This window comes from Eptatretus burgeri, chromosome 10, assembly GCF_056783735.1.
Source record: "Eptatretus burgeri isolate ZD-2024b chromosome 10, Ebu_testis_v1, whole genome shotgun sequence".
NCBI classification, from domain to species: Eukaryota; Metazoa; Chordata; class Myxini; order Myxiniformes; family Myxinidae; genus Eptatretus; species Eptatretus burgeri.
The window spans coordinates 106,298,359-106,315,858 of NC_140970.1; the positions used below are offsets into that span (position 1 = coordinate 106,298,359).

Consider the following 17,500-nt stretch of genomic DNA (forward strand, 5'->3'; position numbering starts at 1 on the left):
GTTTATTTTTCATTTATTTATGATCAGTATGTTGTTTATTTTTAGGTTATTTATGATTAGTATGTTGTCTATTTTTAGGTTATTTATGTTCATTATGTTGTTTATTTTTAGGTTATTTATGATCAGTATGTTGCTCTTTTGAGGTTATTTATGATCAGTATGTTGTCTATTTTTAGGTTATTTATGATCAGTATGTTGTCTAATTTTAGGTTTTTTATGATCAGTATGTTGTCTAATTTTAGGTTATTTATGATCACTATGTTGTTTGTGTTTAGGTTATTTATGATCAGTATGTTGTTTATTTTAAGGTTATTTATGATCAGTGTGTTTTTTTTAGGTTATTTATGATCAGTATGTTGTTTATTTTTAGGTAATTTATGATCAGAATGTTGTTTATTTTAAGGTTATTTATCATCAGTGTGTTGTTTATTTTTAGGTTACTTATGATCAGTTTGTTGTTTATTTTTAGGTTATTTATGATCAGTATGTTTCTTTATTTTTAGGTTATTTATGATCAGTATGTTGTTTATTTTTAGGTTATTTATGATCAATATGTTGTTTATTTTTAGGTTATTTATGATCAGTATGTTGTTTATTTTTAGGTTATTTATGATCAGTATGTTGTTCATTTTAAGGTTATTTATGATCAGTATGTTGTCTATTTTTAGGTTATTTATGATCAGTTTGTTGTTTATTTTTCGGTTATTTATGATCAGTATGTTGTCTATTTTTAGGTTATTTATGATCAGTATGTTGTCTATTTTTAGGTTATTTATGATCAATATGTTGTTTATTTTTAGGTTATTTATGATCAGTATGTTGTTTACTTTTAGGTTATTTATGATCAGTATGTTGTTCATTTTAAGATTATTTATGATCAGTATGTTGTCTATTTTTAGGTTATTTATGATCAGTTTGTTGTTTATTTTTCGGTTATTTATGATCAGTATGTTGTCTATTTTTAGGTTATTCATGATCAGTATGTTGTTTATTTTTAGGTTATTTATGATCAGTATGTTGTTTATTTTGAGGTTATTTATGATCAGTATGTTTTTCCATCCTCATTGGTTCACCAAGTCTGGATAGTGTTCCTTTGTCATATCCATTTAGTGTTGGAATGTCTCTTACCCATCTAATTTCATTGATGGCACCATTTTTTGAGGATGAAACCTGCCAAGCTCAGGAAGTCAGAGTGTGGGCAACACTGCACTTATGTGCGATGGGGTGGCATGAGTTTGAACCTCCACGTCTTGGAATGGTTGCTTGTTGAATTGTTGAATTTCCATGGTTAATTTAATACAGAACCTGTACTGTATTAAATTTAATGTACTTGGAAGAACCTGGCACAGATTGGGCTCTGATGGGTATTTAAGATCTGTTGATTAATCAATTAATCAATTCATTCTTTTCTTTGTTGTTTGTCCAGCCAATATCTCAGGCACCTTTTGAGCTGGGAAGCTGATATTTGGACACAACAGTGAACAAGTGACTTGGAAAATAGGGTATTTTTGATTTATTGATTAATCAATTCATCGATTAATTATTCATTTTTCGATTAATTACTTAATTTTCAGGAGCCAATTTTCAAAAAGTTACAAATTCAGTTGAAACAGTGGTGGTTTGGGTGTGTGATTCGGCAATTGATTGAGAAATCAATTATTTTCCTATTATTATTCATTTTAATGATGCAATTAATCAATTATTCAATCAATTATTGTATACTGCTCCCTCCCAATTCCATTTCCATGTGCTGCATGGCAGCATCGCTGAGCGCCGAAGGCCCTCCGGCAATGTAGTGCGCTAGAGGATTTGTTATTTATTTATTTGGCATGGGAGTGGTGTATTTTGAATGTACCTTTACTTGTTATACGCCACTCATTCCCAATTTCATATCCAGGCGATGCATGACGTCATCGCCAGGTACCGAAGAACGGGAGGACTCAGTTTTTACTCCGAGGGTTTGTTTGTTTTCTTGTTTTTCCTGGCGATATCTCAGCCATCCTTTGAGCTAGGAAGCTGAAATTTAGGGACAAAAGTGAAGATGTACTTTGGCAAAAATGGTATTTTCTACTTTTTTGATTAATCAATTAATTGATTAATTACTTAATTATTATCGATTTATTAGGTCAGCTCGCTGACCTAATATAACCGTTCGATGTCCTCAGATCCGTCCGTCCGTCCGTTCGTCCATCCGTCAACAATTTTTATTTTTCTATCTCCGAGATGTCTCGGCCGATTGAGTTCTAACTTGACACGATGATTATTCTCGTTGCTCTCTATAGATCGTCTGAGCCCTTTTTCACCTCGGAGTCAAGGTTACAGGGTCATCAAGTGCAACATGACCGATTGGTCGAATGGCCTATAAGGAAGCATCGGACGGCTAGAATGCATAATGGGTTTCATCGGGATTATTAAGAAGATTTAATTGTACCAACTAGTTTCTCGTTACTTCTGTCGTCTGGCCCTGTTTATTGGGCAACTCGAGGTCCGCTGACTTCAACACGGCTTCGCGCGGTTATTTTAAGTTCAATTTAAATTCTGTTTGAATATCTGTTGGTCTGTTCTGAAATTCTGTTCTGAAAATTCTGTTGAATGTTTGAATGTGAAAATTGAATGTTTATATCTTCGGTCTGTGTGGAATGCATTGCAGCGAGGGGAAGCTTCCATGGGCTTCCATCCGTTTCCATGCCATATAACGAGGCTGTCTTATCTGCTAGTTAATTTCTATTTTCACTTTTGGGACCTTCAGGTGTAGCTACACGTATAATTAAGATAATTTTCAAGCAAATCCGCTCAGAAACACACTTTTCATGTGGAAAATGTATTCAATTCAAATAACCGTGAGACTCTGGAAGGGACACCACATGCCTTCTGTTCACTGCTTCACCTAGTAACCTGTCCTCCTGAGGGACTGCTTATTCGTAGCACCTGTGAGATTAATGTTTATATTTTAGATGGTTTGGGGATGTGCTCTACAAGTATCTGAAAGAATTCTGGTGAAAAACGGACGTTTTAAGATTTTGTTAGGACATTTCATCCAACGGCGAGCTGGGTGGTCACGTGACGATGTGCAGGCAGCAAGTTATTGAGCTTCTGGGTGGCCCGAGGGTCCTTTTTTGTTGGGGTCCAGCTCTGTCCTGGATACAGCCATTAAATGCACACACTTCGATTTGCGATTTGCAAGTAATAATGCATACAACCAACCAATGTACTTGAAAAATCTTTGATTGCCAAGTACTAATGTGCACAACCAACCAATATACTTGAAAAATCTTCGAGTTTCAAGTCAAAACGTGCACAATCGACCAATATACTTGAAAAATCTTCGACTTGCAAGTAATCATGCACACAACCAACAAATATACTTGAAAAATCTTCAATTATGCAAGTAATTATGCACGTAACCAACCAATATACTTGAAAAATCTTAGATTGCCAAGTAATGATCCACGCAACCAACAAATGTACTTGAAAAATCTTTGATTTTCAAGTAACAAACAAACGTAGTAAAAACTGAGTGCTCCCTTACTTCGGTGCCCGATGATGGCATCATGCATCGTCTGGATATGGAATTGGTTTGGAACGGTGTGCAATAAAATTTATTTAGTATTTGTGTCTAAACCAGACAAAGAGGCATTACGGTTCAAGCTTCTGTTTGGCATTCGTTCTGCCTCTGGGAGGTCGTCAGTTAAAACCACTGCCGAAGTCATACCAAAGACTTTAAAATGGTACATGCCGCTTCCTTGCTTCCTTGTTCAGCATTTAAATAGGATAGAGCATTGATAAACAACCATAGGTTTTCAATCGGAGCACGAGTTGTGATGGGCCCATTGGCTTCCTTCTGTGTTGAACTTCCTTATAATTGAACTCCTTTGTTACTGAAAATGCATTTCCCCTTTATTTAGTTGAATCCTCAAATTCTCGCCTTTTCCTCCACAGCCCTGCACAAGGCAATGCACCTCCACAAAAAGCTTGTCTCATCTGCAGCGATGAGGCATCAGGTTGTCATTATGGTGTACTCACTTGCGGCAGCTGCAAAGTGTTCTTCAAACGTGCAATTGAAGGTAAGCATGCATAGACGGCAAACAGACCTTCATATCTTAATCCCTATTCCTTTTTCACCTACTATCATGTTATGTTGCTCATCCTGTCACATCTTCAAATGCTTGGAGTGGGAATTTGGTGTTGGATTTTATTTAATTTACATTAGGGCCTATGAGGGAAAATTCATTTTGATATAACTTTAATATACACTGATCTGTATTCTGCATCACTAAGGGGTTGTGGGATTCCCAAGTCACACCCACTGTGCGTCAGGCAACACATATTGCAAGTGACAAGATACTTGCAGTTCTTCTGCCCTCTACCACGTCTAAAAAGGTATTCCTCTGTCTATGACAGTGGTTCTTAACCTTTTTACCAGCACGCCCCCTCCAGTAGTTGGTCCTTGCCTCCATGCCCCCCCCTCTCAAATCTTCAACCAAATGATTAAAAATCCCTCCTGAATTAAAAGGAAAAACTGAAAAATGCTTGTTTTTAGTCTTTTTATCGAACAGAGAATTCTCTATAAGTAACACTCATATACACAGCATATTTAATGAGATACTTAACATTGCTTCTTAGATACAGATGTTGAATGCGTGGTCGAATGCCAGAGAGAGGACAACGCAAGTCCCCTTCAACGTTCAGCTTGTTTCTGGACTTGGTCTTCACAGCAACGAGCATGGAAAATGCAGCTTCACAAATATACATTGATCCAAACATTGTCAGAATCCAAAGAGATTGATGTGAGATCAAAGGGTAAACAGGAAGGTACGTGACCCAGAACGTCTCTACATCCAGTTTTTTTGAAGTCTTCTTCAGCCGAGGAGTTGAACTTTAACTCAAGAAACTCCTCTTGCACTTCATCTGAAATATCAGCTATGGTACTACACATTGAAATGGGTTCCTGATGAATTTCCAGGCTCCGCGCTTCTCATCTATATCCGAAAAGTATCTGATGAATTCTGCTTTCAATTCAGTCAGATGAGTAATTATTTGTTTCTTTAACTCAGAATCAAGGTAACTGTGAATGAGAGCAGAATCCAAGTTAGCAAAACTGGCTGTATTTCCATCCTGAATTCGACATTTCCAGAGGTCGAGTTGGCCATGAAGGCTCGAATGATGTCATGGTGCATGATTATGTTGATGTTTTCCCCTTGGAGTTTGAGGTTGATGGCATTCAGCGCTTCAAAGATGTCCACCAGGTAAGCTGGAGATAGCAAAAATCCTTCAGACTGGAACTTGTCATGGAGATCTGCTTTCTGCTGCGAATCTAGAAATGTTGCCACTTCTTGTCGTAGTTCATAAAGCCATCCAAGCATGTTTCCCTTCAAAAGCCATCGTACGTTTGTGTGGAAAAGCAAGGCTTGATGTTCAGAATCCATATCCACACACAGCTGTTTGAAGAGACAACTGTTTAAGGCTCCAGCTTTGATGAAGTTGACTACCTTGACAGCCAGGTTCATGACATCCCTCATTTCAGCAGGTAGAGTTCTGGATGCTAAGGCTTCACGATGAAGGATGCTATGCATACCTCTAGCAGATGGACTTTTTTCTTTCACTCTTGTTATGAAGCCAGATTGCAAACCAAGCATGGCATCCATGAACAGCATGGCTCCATCAAGCATGGCAAACCAAGCATGGCTCCATCAGTCCACACCCATACCAGCGAGTATCACAAAAGTTGATTTTCCTGGAAGAAGTTTGATACCACTTGAAAAATATCTGTTGCTGTTGTATAACTTTCCATGGGATGGCAGAAGAGCATTTCCTCTTTTACACTATTGCCTGACACGAAATGAGCATACATCAGTAGCTGAGAACACTGAGCAATGTCAGTCGTTTCGTCCAACTGGATGGCAAATGCAGGAGAAGCTCTTACTTGGTCGAGGACTTGATCTTTGATGTCTCGAGACATTTCATCGATTCTTCCCTTGACGCTATCATTTGATAGAGAGATTTGGGAAAGCTTGTTTGCACTATCCTTCCCCAGAACGAGCTCTGCTGCACGCAGTACACTTGGTTTTATGAGAGTCTCTCCGATGTTACGGCTCTTTTTGCTCTTTGCAATCAACATGGCGATCTCATCAGAAGCCTCAACAACCTTTGAAGTCTGTTGCCGAAATGCTCCACTGCTGTCCATCTTAGCTTGCTTCAAGGACTGCCTTTTTGTTTCAACGAATGACTTGGGTTTGGCAGCTAGAGCAGGATGCATCGTCTTCAAGTGGCGTTCCAAGCGTGTGGGCCGCATGCCATCATTGCTCAGAGTCTTGTAGCATATTACACACTGGGGTACCTCTGTGTCACCCTTTAGGAGGGACACAAATCCAAATCGAATATATTCGTCAAGATGCTTCTGCTTTTTTGCACTCATTGCAAATGATTTTGAAATGGGTACTGCAAATCTGTGAAAAAAATTTTTAATATTAAAATTAAAATAAAATATACATTTTAATATTAAATTTAAATAAATGTTAGATTTTAAAATTAATTTTAATACAGAAAATAGAAGACCTTGTTGTGAATAGAAAACGAAAATTATTAAAGGCGATACTTTTGTGTTTTTTTTATGTTCATCACGATATTATGCAAACACTTGTTAAGATGATTCCAAGAATAATTACAGAAATTCCTACTTTTTTTCTCTGGGCTCACACCCCCTCTAGAAATTACTCATGCCCCCCCCAGGTTAAGAGTCAATGACTCTGACTCTGTGATGACCTTTCAGATGCTCAGCCATTCATCCTTGTCACAAATATTGTACGACTAAAGCAACAATTTTATCGACGTACATAATGGTGCCAAAAAGGTAAAAACATAAATCATGCCCCATCTACTAAATCCAAAAGAAAAAAAGAAAACAAGGATAAGGGTGAAAAAAGAAGGAAGCAGATGGATGAAAGGAGAAAAAGAAAGGAAACAAGACTCGCATTCAGTCTCCCAAGGATAAAGCAATTATTGGATAATTACAAAACAAATATTGGGAGAGGCCAAAATGAGCAGATCCCAGTTGACCTGCTCCTGTGCCAGTGGTGATGTGCTGGAATGAGCCACAAGAGGGGTGATGAGCTGAGATGATCCACCATGGGTGTGATGAACCACAATCGTCTACACGAGGAATGGCAATAATTTTACAAACTGAATGCAGTGCTTCCCTTTGAACATACAATATGGGCCTTGCAACACAGTCAACAATGAGCTCGTGGATATGTTGTCGACCACACACCTTTATCCATCTCACGCACTTTGTCTTGTTGGTTTTTGGCTTTGAAAATGGAACAAAGTGGATCACTTCTAACCTCTATTTGCACCTGCCATCCATATTACATGTAAACACAGCTACGTACATGCTTCCATAATCACTTTTTCTGCCTTGACATAATGCTGTTGGCATCTTGATTTGCTGCTTCTTCTTTCGTATACAGCACATGTCTGTGGAAAGCATCATTTGCTGGGAGTGCAGCTGTGCCGTTGATGCAGTGCCTCCTGTGGGTTAGAATGGGAATTTGCAGGATGCCGGTAATGGCTCTCATACCCTTCACAAAAGGCACCATGGTAGCTTTAATGTCCGCCAACGAATGCTGCCAGACGGAACATCCAGTTTGATGTCGATCAGTTTGAAGATGCACACATTAAGGCCTTGCCCTTCCTGCGAAATGCTAGGATGGCAGTTTATCGTCAGGCAGAGCTTCAAACCCATGTTACACAGCTCGGAGGTGAGTGGAGCTGTGAGCATTGACACAATCTTTGAATGTCTGATTTATCACATGGTGAGAAGGATGTTGTTAGTACATGTAACTTAACAGAGCTCATTTTAAAGTTTGGAAAATAAATACACACTGTCCTTTCAAAAATCAAGGGATCATTATTTCATTGACAATCTGTTTCACCAAACATTATTTTGTGGCTGTTTAAACAAATTAAAGACCAACTACTACATTGGAGTCACCAGAAAGAACCTGAATAAGCAAAAAGTAAAGGTAGAATCAGGAGGAACCTGGATAGGATTCGGGTTTCAGCTGCTACTTCTCTGTGCTCTACCCTCAACCCCATCCAAGTGCAGCCAAGTAAGCTTGACCAAATTTTGGTAAGAATTAATTTCTCTACAGACAGATGGAGGGGAAATAAGAGAACTTAAGAGTAAAAGAGAGATCAGTTGAAGGAAAATGAACAAAAGACAAAGAAAAAGCAAGAATTGGCATGAATAAAGCAAAATGTGAAAAAGTAGAAAGAAGTTTGAAACACTAGAGAGATGTGAAAGAGAAAGGAACAAAGATCAAAGATGTCGGGAAGAACCTGGATAGATCAATTTCAGCAGTTACTCCCCAAGGCTCAAACACAACAACAGGTATAAATAAGCAAAATGTTATCGGGCCTATCGGTGCTCTAATCACAGCGTAGACCCTTACTCTAACATATGGTACCAGTTCTGATGGGTTGTAGGTGGGATTCTCTTCTTGCATAATGTGTCCTCTCGTTCTTTCAGTTTTTGTAATCATTATTTTAGAATCTAGTTCACATCACAACACACCTTACAGACCCTGCCATCAGAATTCAACATTGTGTACCAGGTCTCATCACGCCACAAAACCTGATTCCACATTTCAAGGTCTTAGAATACTCATGCGTTGTGTGACACCATGTAATGCCATATATTGGCGATGGTGATCAAAAGCCATGTGTAACCAGCTGCTATATTGTGTCACTCCATGGAACACATGGCTTTATGAGCTTCATTGCTAATTATATATAACATCTAAATGACTTCCATAACTTTTTCATCATATCATGAAAGTCTGGTCAACTCTTTCACTAACGTCTATGCCTTCCAGCATTAAGTCACAGGGTTGTATTTTCTATGATCATGTAACATGATCTGTACAGAGTATCGGTTCTGCTGAAACGGTTTCTCGGTTAGGGTTTCAATCCTGCACGGGTCACCATTCAGAAACAGCAAGTCAGGGCAGGAATTAGTAACTTGGCCACGGTGCCGGCGATAACTCACCTACTGTGCATGAAGGACACCATGGGATCTTTAACATCCACGAACTAATGCTGGCAAGCTGGATGCCCAGTTTGAGGCTCATCGAAGGGACGGCACACATTGATGGATCACCCTGCCTGCAAGACACAAAGGTGACGGTTTATATCTAGGTCGAGATTCAAACCCAGAATGGACAGCATGGAGGCGTGTGTGTGTGTGTGTGTGTGTGTGTGTGTGTGTGTGTGTGTGTGTGTGTGTGTGTGTGTGTGTGTGTGTGTGTGTGTGTGTGTGTGTGTGTGTGTGTGTGTGTGTGTGTGTGTGTGTGGTTGGTTGTTATCTCCATATGTGGGTTTCAGAAGTGGAATGGAATCCCCCAAGGTCTCAAAGTATTCACCTCCATTTCAGTAAGGAGGGTGGGGGATGGGGGGGGAGGGGTGGGCATCATGACTTGTGGACCCAGTTGTGAAGATTTTTTTTGTTCTCAAAGTTTTGTTCCAAGCACTCTTTTGAGGATCATCACTAAGCCCCGGACAGCTTCCAACTGCAGTTCATTTGTAGTAATATTCCCAGGGATGGTTTTTAAGATCTCTGTGAGGTTCTTCTTCATCATGCCAATTGTTCAAATAATCACTGGTACAATTTTGGTGCTTTCCAGATTCCAGGATATTTCCACTTTCATTTTTGAGATCTTGTTATTTGGTCATTTTCTTGATTTATTTGTTGTTTCAGCCAAAATTGCTGGGTATTGAAACCTCAATTAAGTAATGTCATTTTTTTCTTTTTTATACCTCTGTCCTAAATTAGGTTGTCGTGCTTTGCTTTCTACGTCCACACTCAACGGGATAATCAGGTTGTTTGTGAGCGTTACTTCCTTGTTCCCAATTATTGCTTTTGCTTCATGTTTCCATGAGTTTTGTGGAATTGGGATATTGAAATGTTTGTAGATGTGCCGGTGGATTACTGTTCATACGTTGTTGTACGTCTGTGTGTACAGGTGTTCTGACATGAGTTTTTTACATCCTGATAGGAGGTTGCTCATGCTTTCTGTTTCTACCTTACAGAACCTACACTTGTTCAATTGACTCAGTCCCACCATTTTCTTGAAGCCATTCGTGATGTTTCCCTGGTCTTGGGCATTAATAATTATTCGTTCTCCATCCCAGTTGAGCTAACCTCTTCTTCGTCTATGGCCAATCTGTCCAACTCTATATATTTTATATATTTTTATATATATATATATATATATATATATATATATATATATATATATATATATATATATATATATATATATATATATATATATATATATATATATATATATATATATATATATATATATATATATATATATATATATATTGTTACGAATTTGGAATTCGATTGCACACAACATACAGGTTCCTTTAGTCAACTATGTCGATAAGTGCATGTTCCCGAGATAGCTCATCTTCCATTGTTTAAATGTTAAGGAATCGATTAGATGCGCTGTGGATCGATTTAATAGTCAAGGAACGAAACAATGGAGACGTCCCTCTCCCCTCTTCTGCGAAGAGGAAGAAGAACCCTGCCGTCCCGAGACTCATGATGTCAACAACTCCCTCCCACCCGTAGTTGAGCGGGGGGATGGATCACGAGGGCATGAGTCACGCCGGGCGTGGGCGAGGGGGGGGGGCAGAGAAGGATAAGGACGAGATCCTTTCTTTGAAGTTGACTAGTAAGCTTTTTGCTTCGGCAGAGAGTAGTCGCTCAGCAGACCTTCGGGTCCTGCTTGGCTTGAGTTAGGGTTGAGGCCTTCGGAAGCTTTTTGCTTCGGCCTGCTCAGTGAGCTTCGGCTGCAGCCTGGCTCGGGAGGAGGCTTTTTGCTTTGATGGTTCAGTGGGCCTTCGGCTTCTGCTTGGCTCAGGAGAGCTTTTTGCTTCAAGCTGCCTTGTTTGGAAGAAAGTTAAGCCGGTTGCTCGGCTCGAGCTGCGAGTGGTAGCTTCTTCTTCTTCTTGGTTCGTGGAGCTCTTTGTTCTCCATTTCGGTTCCCGGCATGGTGCGACTCATCGACCTCTTCTTGGAGGTGGTTCCTCGGGGAAGCGACGCATCGACGGGAAGGATCGGCGCCTCGTCTCACCAGCACGTGTTGAGAAGCGCGGGAGGATTCGCGGGAGCTCGGGAAGGATCGCAGCTCACGGCGATTACATCCAGCTCGCTCTCGCTGGAGCCCAGGTCCGAACAACTTGAAGACCACTCGAGGTGGAGAAGTTCGAGATAGGTTCTGGGTTTCAGCTCACCTGTCCTCCGAGCTGGAGCCCGTTATGAAAGGCCTCTGCCACCATTTCTTGGGTGTGTGTGTGTGTGTGTGTGTGTGTGTGTGTGTGTGTGTGTGTGTGTGTGTGTGTGTGTGTGTGTGTGTGTGTATGTGTGGCCATGGGCCCGTCTAATAAGTAGGAAATTGTTAAGTGCTTTGTGTGCTGTAAATGTTTGCATTGCATTTTGTACAGACGGTCGTAGTTCTTTTGTCATGCTTTTGTTGCTTGTATAATTGCATACGTGTTTTGCCTTGTTTAATTGCATACGTGCTTTATTATAATAAATGTCCTTGTGTGAATGTAAACCTGTTCGTTGCGTCCATTCCCTCATTGAACTGCCGTATTGAGATCGGAATAAATAGTTGGTTTTTAAATAGCCGGTAAAGTGATCGGGTCCAATGGGACTGCGCGATAATACCCCGCTCGGTTATCCCAAAAGGAAGCGAGCTGCTTAAGCGGCTCGTTTCCAAGCGGTCCCGTTGAGGTACAATCTCTCGGTAACCTACCCGCGCGAATAATTAGGTAAATCGAAGATTTGGCGATCGGACTCTGAAGCGCGGGTAGAGTGCGGACAAGGTTGTGGTGTGGTTAAAAACACACCCGTGGCTGGTTTCCGGCGTTGATCCGGAAAGCCGCGACTGGATTGGCCGTTCGGTGGGCGAAGCGACCGCTATTGGTTAGATGCGGTCGTTCACACGCCGGTGGGCGGAAATCTACAACACTGGTGTCAGGACGTGGGGTACAGATTCATCCCCTCCACACTAAATTAACGGAACCGGATCAAGGGTGTGCGAGGCGACCCTCCGGTTCCAATAAATTCAGAGTTTAAATTATTTCCGATATGCAAGATGGCAGTTAAAGGCGAACGGGAGCAGGGGGTAATGAATTTAGAAATGTTAGAAATCATGGCTCAGGGTGAAATGAGCATGCAGGACACTCCCATTATGCAGGTTGACTATTCCCCGCAAATAAATGCAGAGTCCGCAATGGGTACAGCGGCGGGGGCTGCGGTGTATGACACCGGGGAAGGTGTCATAACCTGGTGCAAGCCGCTGGATAGCCTCCTTCAGGAACGAGGGGAGGGAATGTGCCCCCTTGAAGCAGATCACGACCAGGTGGGTCCGGTCGAGCTTTGCGAGGTGGAGCGAATGAGTGAGGCGAACGGGTGCACGCAGAGCTTGGGGGTTATGGAAACCCCGGGACCCCTTGTGGTGGTGCTAATTCCCAGTGTGGTTGTTCCGGTGTGTGTGGTGTCGAAATGTGTGTTTGCGAGTGTGCCGAAATGCATGCATTTCAGCACGCATGGTGTGGATGAAGCACCGTGTGTGTATGAAGCACTGTGTGTGGATGAAACACCGCATGTGGATGAATCACCGGGTATGGATGAGGAACCGGGTGTGGATGAAAACACCGTGTGTGGATGAAACACCGCGTCTGGATGAAACACCGCGTGTGGATGAAGCACCGCGTGTGGATGAAACACCGCGTGTGGATGAAACACGTGTGTGGATGAAACACGTGTGTGGATGAAGCACCGCGTGTGGATGAAGCACCGCGTGTGGATGAAACTCCGCGTATGACAGAAACTGCATGTGTGTGAGTAGTATGGTGTGTGTGTGTGTGTGAGTGAAAGGCGATGTGTGAGAGAGACCGCATGTGTGAGGTGGCGGTATGAGAGGGAGATGGCGGTTAGCATGCGGGAGACCACAACCGCATGTCCTCGTGTAATGATGAGGTGTGTGAGCGTCGTGGCACGCAGGAGTGTGCGCGTTGAATGGCGACAAAGACTGTGCCTGATGAAGGACAAAGGCCGGGTAGCGGCCGAAGCTGTTTTGAGCACCGTTCCGGGTTTGCACAGCAGCGAGCGCGGGGTCCTTGCTGTGCTCTGCATGAGGCCGTCACGTGCGCGGCTACGCGAGTGAAACCCGGTCCGGAAACGCACGTGGTGGATTAGCCGACCCACGGACGGACAGAAGGTAGGCTGGATATGGATTTGGACCGGTCGGGTTCTCCACGCGAGCGTGTGTGAAGCTCCGACAAGCAGAACACATGTGCTCGCGTGGGGAACCCCTCGGAACGCGGGGCTTGCTTTGGGATGCGCAGTGACGTCGTGGCTCCATGGTTGAAATCCGGCAGAAGAGAATCCCTGCCGGATGTTACCGTCCAAGAAGGGACGAGGTGCGCGAAGCGTGAGCAGCTGCCATGACGTCACGGAAAAGAGTGCAGGTTGGGAGTTGCCGCGCTGGTAGGCGCATAGAAAAAAAAAAAAGAGAAAAGCAAGCCTCGCCACTTCAAGTGGACACAAGCCCCAGGCAGGGGGTGGGTGACGCCCTTGCTTCGGGGCCACAGGAAGTACTAGTTTGAGGGATGGGTTAGCGAGAGTTAGACCGGCTTCATGGGGACATGGGTTGTTCCTCATGGAGCCCGTGGAATGGATTAGTTTGAGGGATTTCAGTTTAGATTTAGGAAATGGGAATTTTTGGATTTTAGGAGACATGGACAGACTGGAAATGTGTAGTGGAGACGTAGCTTAGCTAGGTAGAGTAAAAGGAATGTGCATTGATGTAAGGAATGATGAGGGAGCACAAGTTAGTCAGGGGATTTAGTGAGAAGGATGGCAGTATAGAGTGTTGGTCTGAGTTGTGAAATCGAAAGTGTGTGAGGAATGAGTGTTGGACAGCGGGCCCAAGTGTGTGAGTGGAGCAAATGTGGTATGCATGGTGCGATGACTGATTGGGGGGGAGGAGTGATTCCCACCCAAGAGACCCCGGGGTCAGTTTAATGTTTAGTTCGTGGGAAGTTAAATTTTCAAATAGGAGGTCATTTTGTTGGTGTCGAGAGAAGGCACGAAACCCGTTTGGAGGGGTGCAAGAGTTCATGGAACGGCTGGGAGCGTGGCTGTGGAAAGGTGAGTTTTGTTTAGTGGGCACCCCAGGCACCGGACTAGTCGGCCAGAGTAGGCCAAGGGCCCAAGAGGGTCCGGGATATTGTAGTGGGCACGGGCGACCCGTCGGAAACGGGACCCATAGCGCCAGAATGCCACGGGGGCAGTGCAGTGGGCACGGGCGACCCTCGGAAAGGCACCCGGGGCATCAACACGCCACGTGGGCATCGGAGGGTGCAATGTCAGAGAGGGCAAACCCCCATGTTGGAGGGAGCAGCGAGGCTCGGAGGCAGCCTGCGGACCTGGGGGTGCCATGGTTAGAGTTCGGCAGTGGGGGAGTTCCTGCCAGTTGAGCCGCGCTGCCCAGCCAGGAAATTGCGCGAGGGCACGAATGAAAATTTGAGGGCAAGGCCCAAATTTTTCATGGACACCAACACAGGCGACGGGAATCATGGATTTTAGAACCGATAGTTTAAAAGCGTGAGGCGTTTTTGGAAGCCCCGGGGTAGTTTGAGGTGTAATAAATGTTAGGGTAGATAGGAGATGTACCCCTTCACACCATCCATCCTTTCGCTCATTGTAGGCCGCTGGACTCACCTTGGTAGATCGCTGAACTCTGAGGAGGCTATTCTGAGGCTTCATTGGGCCTCGAGACAGGACGCTAGTCTCTCCCTATTCCCCTCCAGAGAGGGAACGTAGGGGTTGGGAGTAGGCGAGGTGGACTTGATAGACAAGCCGGGCAATGACGATAAAGGGGGTTAGGGAGACGATTATAAAAGGGAAATAAAAAATAATAAAAATAAAGAGGGGCTAAATTTTGTTGTGTTGTGTGGCAAATTAAGGGAGAGGGTATGAAGAGCGACAGGCAAAGGCGATAGAGTGGGGGGAGACAGTAGCCTAGGTCCGAGCCCGCCTTCAGAGCGGCCGACACCACTGCACTCCCTCTAGACCTGATGGAACCACACCAGAGGCCGGCCAGCTTCACATGCCGGCCTGTTGTGCTGCAGCTGCCTGTTCTGCATGGACTTGCCTTGCCATGTCTCGTTTGCCTGCCTCTGCCATGACCCCATGCCTGCAAGCCCTTGTTTGCGTTTGCCCCTGTGTCCATCCTTCACCATGTGCTCCAGGACCATCCAGTTTTGCAAGGACTGCCCTGCAGGCATCCATCATGTTCATTTTGTGTTTTGTGACCATCTCCATCCATTCCCCTGCATCAATGAACTTTGAAATGACTTTTGCCTTTCCCCTTTCACAGATCACAAGTCCTGGGCCATGGTTAAGTAATGGATAAGTCAAATGAAAATTGTAAATACTTGGAACCTCACCTGCATGTTTGTTTAGTGCCGGCAATTTTAGTTAAGTTGTCCGAATGAGTCTGAGAGTTTGTTTAGTTAGTTCCGCAGCGCATTAGGTAATTTATTTTTGGGACACGTATAAAGAAATGTCGCACTCAGGGATCCGAAGGTAGAACGTACTCGGGGAAAACTTACACATGCTGGTCACACGAAAATTTGACGACTCGGGACAAGTCTGTAAAAAGGGGAGGGGGGAGTGTTACGAATTTGGAATTCGATTGCACACAACATACAGGTTCCTTTAGTCAGCTATGTCGATAAGTGCTTGTTCCCTAGATCGCTCATCTTCCATTGTTTAAATGTTCAGAAATCGATTAGATGCGCTTCCGATCGATTTAATAGTTAAGGAACGAAACAATGGAGACGTCCCTCCCCCCTCTTCTGCGAAGAGGAAGAAGAACCCTGCCGTCCCGTGACTCATGGTGTCAACAACTCCCTCCCACCCGTGGTTGAGCGGAGGGATGGATCACGAGGGCATGAGTCACGCCGGGCGTGGGGGAGGGGGGAGGAGAAGGATAAGGACGAGATCCTTTCTTTGCAGTTGAGTAGTAAGCTTTTTGCTTCGGCAGAGAGTAGTCGCTCAGCAGACCTTCGGGTCCTGCTTGGCTTGGGTTGGGGTTGAGGCCTTCTGAAGCTTTTTGCTTCGGCTGGCTCAGTGAGCTTCGGCTGCGGCCTGGCTCGGGAGGAGGCTTTTTGCTTTGGTGGTTCAGTGGGCCTTCGACTTCTGTTTGGCTCGGGAGAGCTTTTTGCTTCAAGCTGCCTTGTTTGAAAGAAAGTTAAGCCGGTCGCTCGGCTCGAGCTGGGAGTGGTGGCTTCTTCTTCTTCTTGGTTCGTGGAGCTCTTTGTTCTCCATTTTGGTTCCCGGCTTGGTGCGACTCATCGACCTCTTCTTGGAGGTGGTTCCTCGGGGAAGCGACACATCGACCGGAAGGATCGGCGCCTCTTCTCACCAGCACGTGTTGAGAAGCGCGGGAGGATTCGCGGGAGCTCGGAAAGGATCGCGGCTCACGGCGATTAGATCCAGCTCGCTCTCACTGGAGCCCGGGTCTGAACAACTTGAAGACCACACGAGGTGGAGAAGTTCGAGATAGGTTCTGGGTTTCAGCTCACCTGTCCTCCGAGCTGGAGCCCATAATTAAAGGCCTCTGCCACCATTTCTTGGGTGTGTGTGTGTGCGTACGTGTGTCCGTGGGCCCGTCTAATAAGTAGGGAATTGTTAAGTGCTTTGTGCGCAGTCATACGGAAAAGACGATCGTAGTTCTTTTGTCGTGCTTTTGTTGCTTGTATAATTCCATACGTGTTTTGCCTTGTTTAATTGCATACCTGCTTTAATATAATAAATGTCCTTGTGTGAATGTAAACCTGTGCGGTGCGTCCATTCCCTCATTGAACTGCCATTTCGAGATCGGAATAAATAGTTGGTTTTTAAATAGCCGGTAAAGTGATCGGGTCCAACGGGACTTCGCGATGATACCCTGCTCGGTTATCCCAAAAGGAAGTGAGCTGCTTTAGCGGCTCGTTTCCAAGCGGTCCCGTTGAGGTACAATCTCTCCGTAACCTACCCGCGCGAGTAATTAGGTAAATCGAAGATTTGGCGATCGGACCCTGTGGTGCGTGGGTAGAGTGCGGACAAGGTTGTGGTGTGGTTAAAAACACACCCGTGGCTGGTTTCCGGCATTGATCCAGAAAGCCGCGACTGGATTGTCCGTTCGGTGGGCGAAGCAACCACTATTGGTTAGACGCGGTCGTTCGCACGCCGGCGGGCGGAAATCTCCAACAATATGTATACACTGATGAGCCAAAACATTACGACCACCTGCCTAATGTGCTGTAGGTCCTCCGTGTGCTGCCAAAACAGCGCTGACCCGCTGAGGCATGGACTCTACAAGACCCCTGAAGGTGTCCTGTGGTATCTGGCACCAAAACATTAGCAGCAGAT

At 44.2% G+C, this 17,500-nt stretch overlaps 1 protein-coding gene across 10 annotated transcripts in view; it reads left to right on the forward strand.

Moving 5' to 3' along the window:
• LOC147019375 (progesterone receptor-like) overlaps positions 1–17,500 on the forward strand; it is a 315,415-nt gene that overhangs the window by 201,773 nt on the left and 96,142 nt on the right. For all 10 annotated transcript variants that reach the window (XM_085899845.1, XM_085899842.1, XM_085899839.1 and 7 more), the window contains one exon: positions 3,940–4,064. In XM_085899845.1, the coding sequence (XP_085755971.1) occupies positions 3,940–4,064 (125 nt within the window). The remainder of the gene's footprint in view (positions 1–3,939; positions 4,065–17,500) is intronic.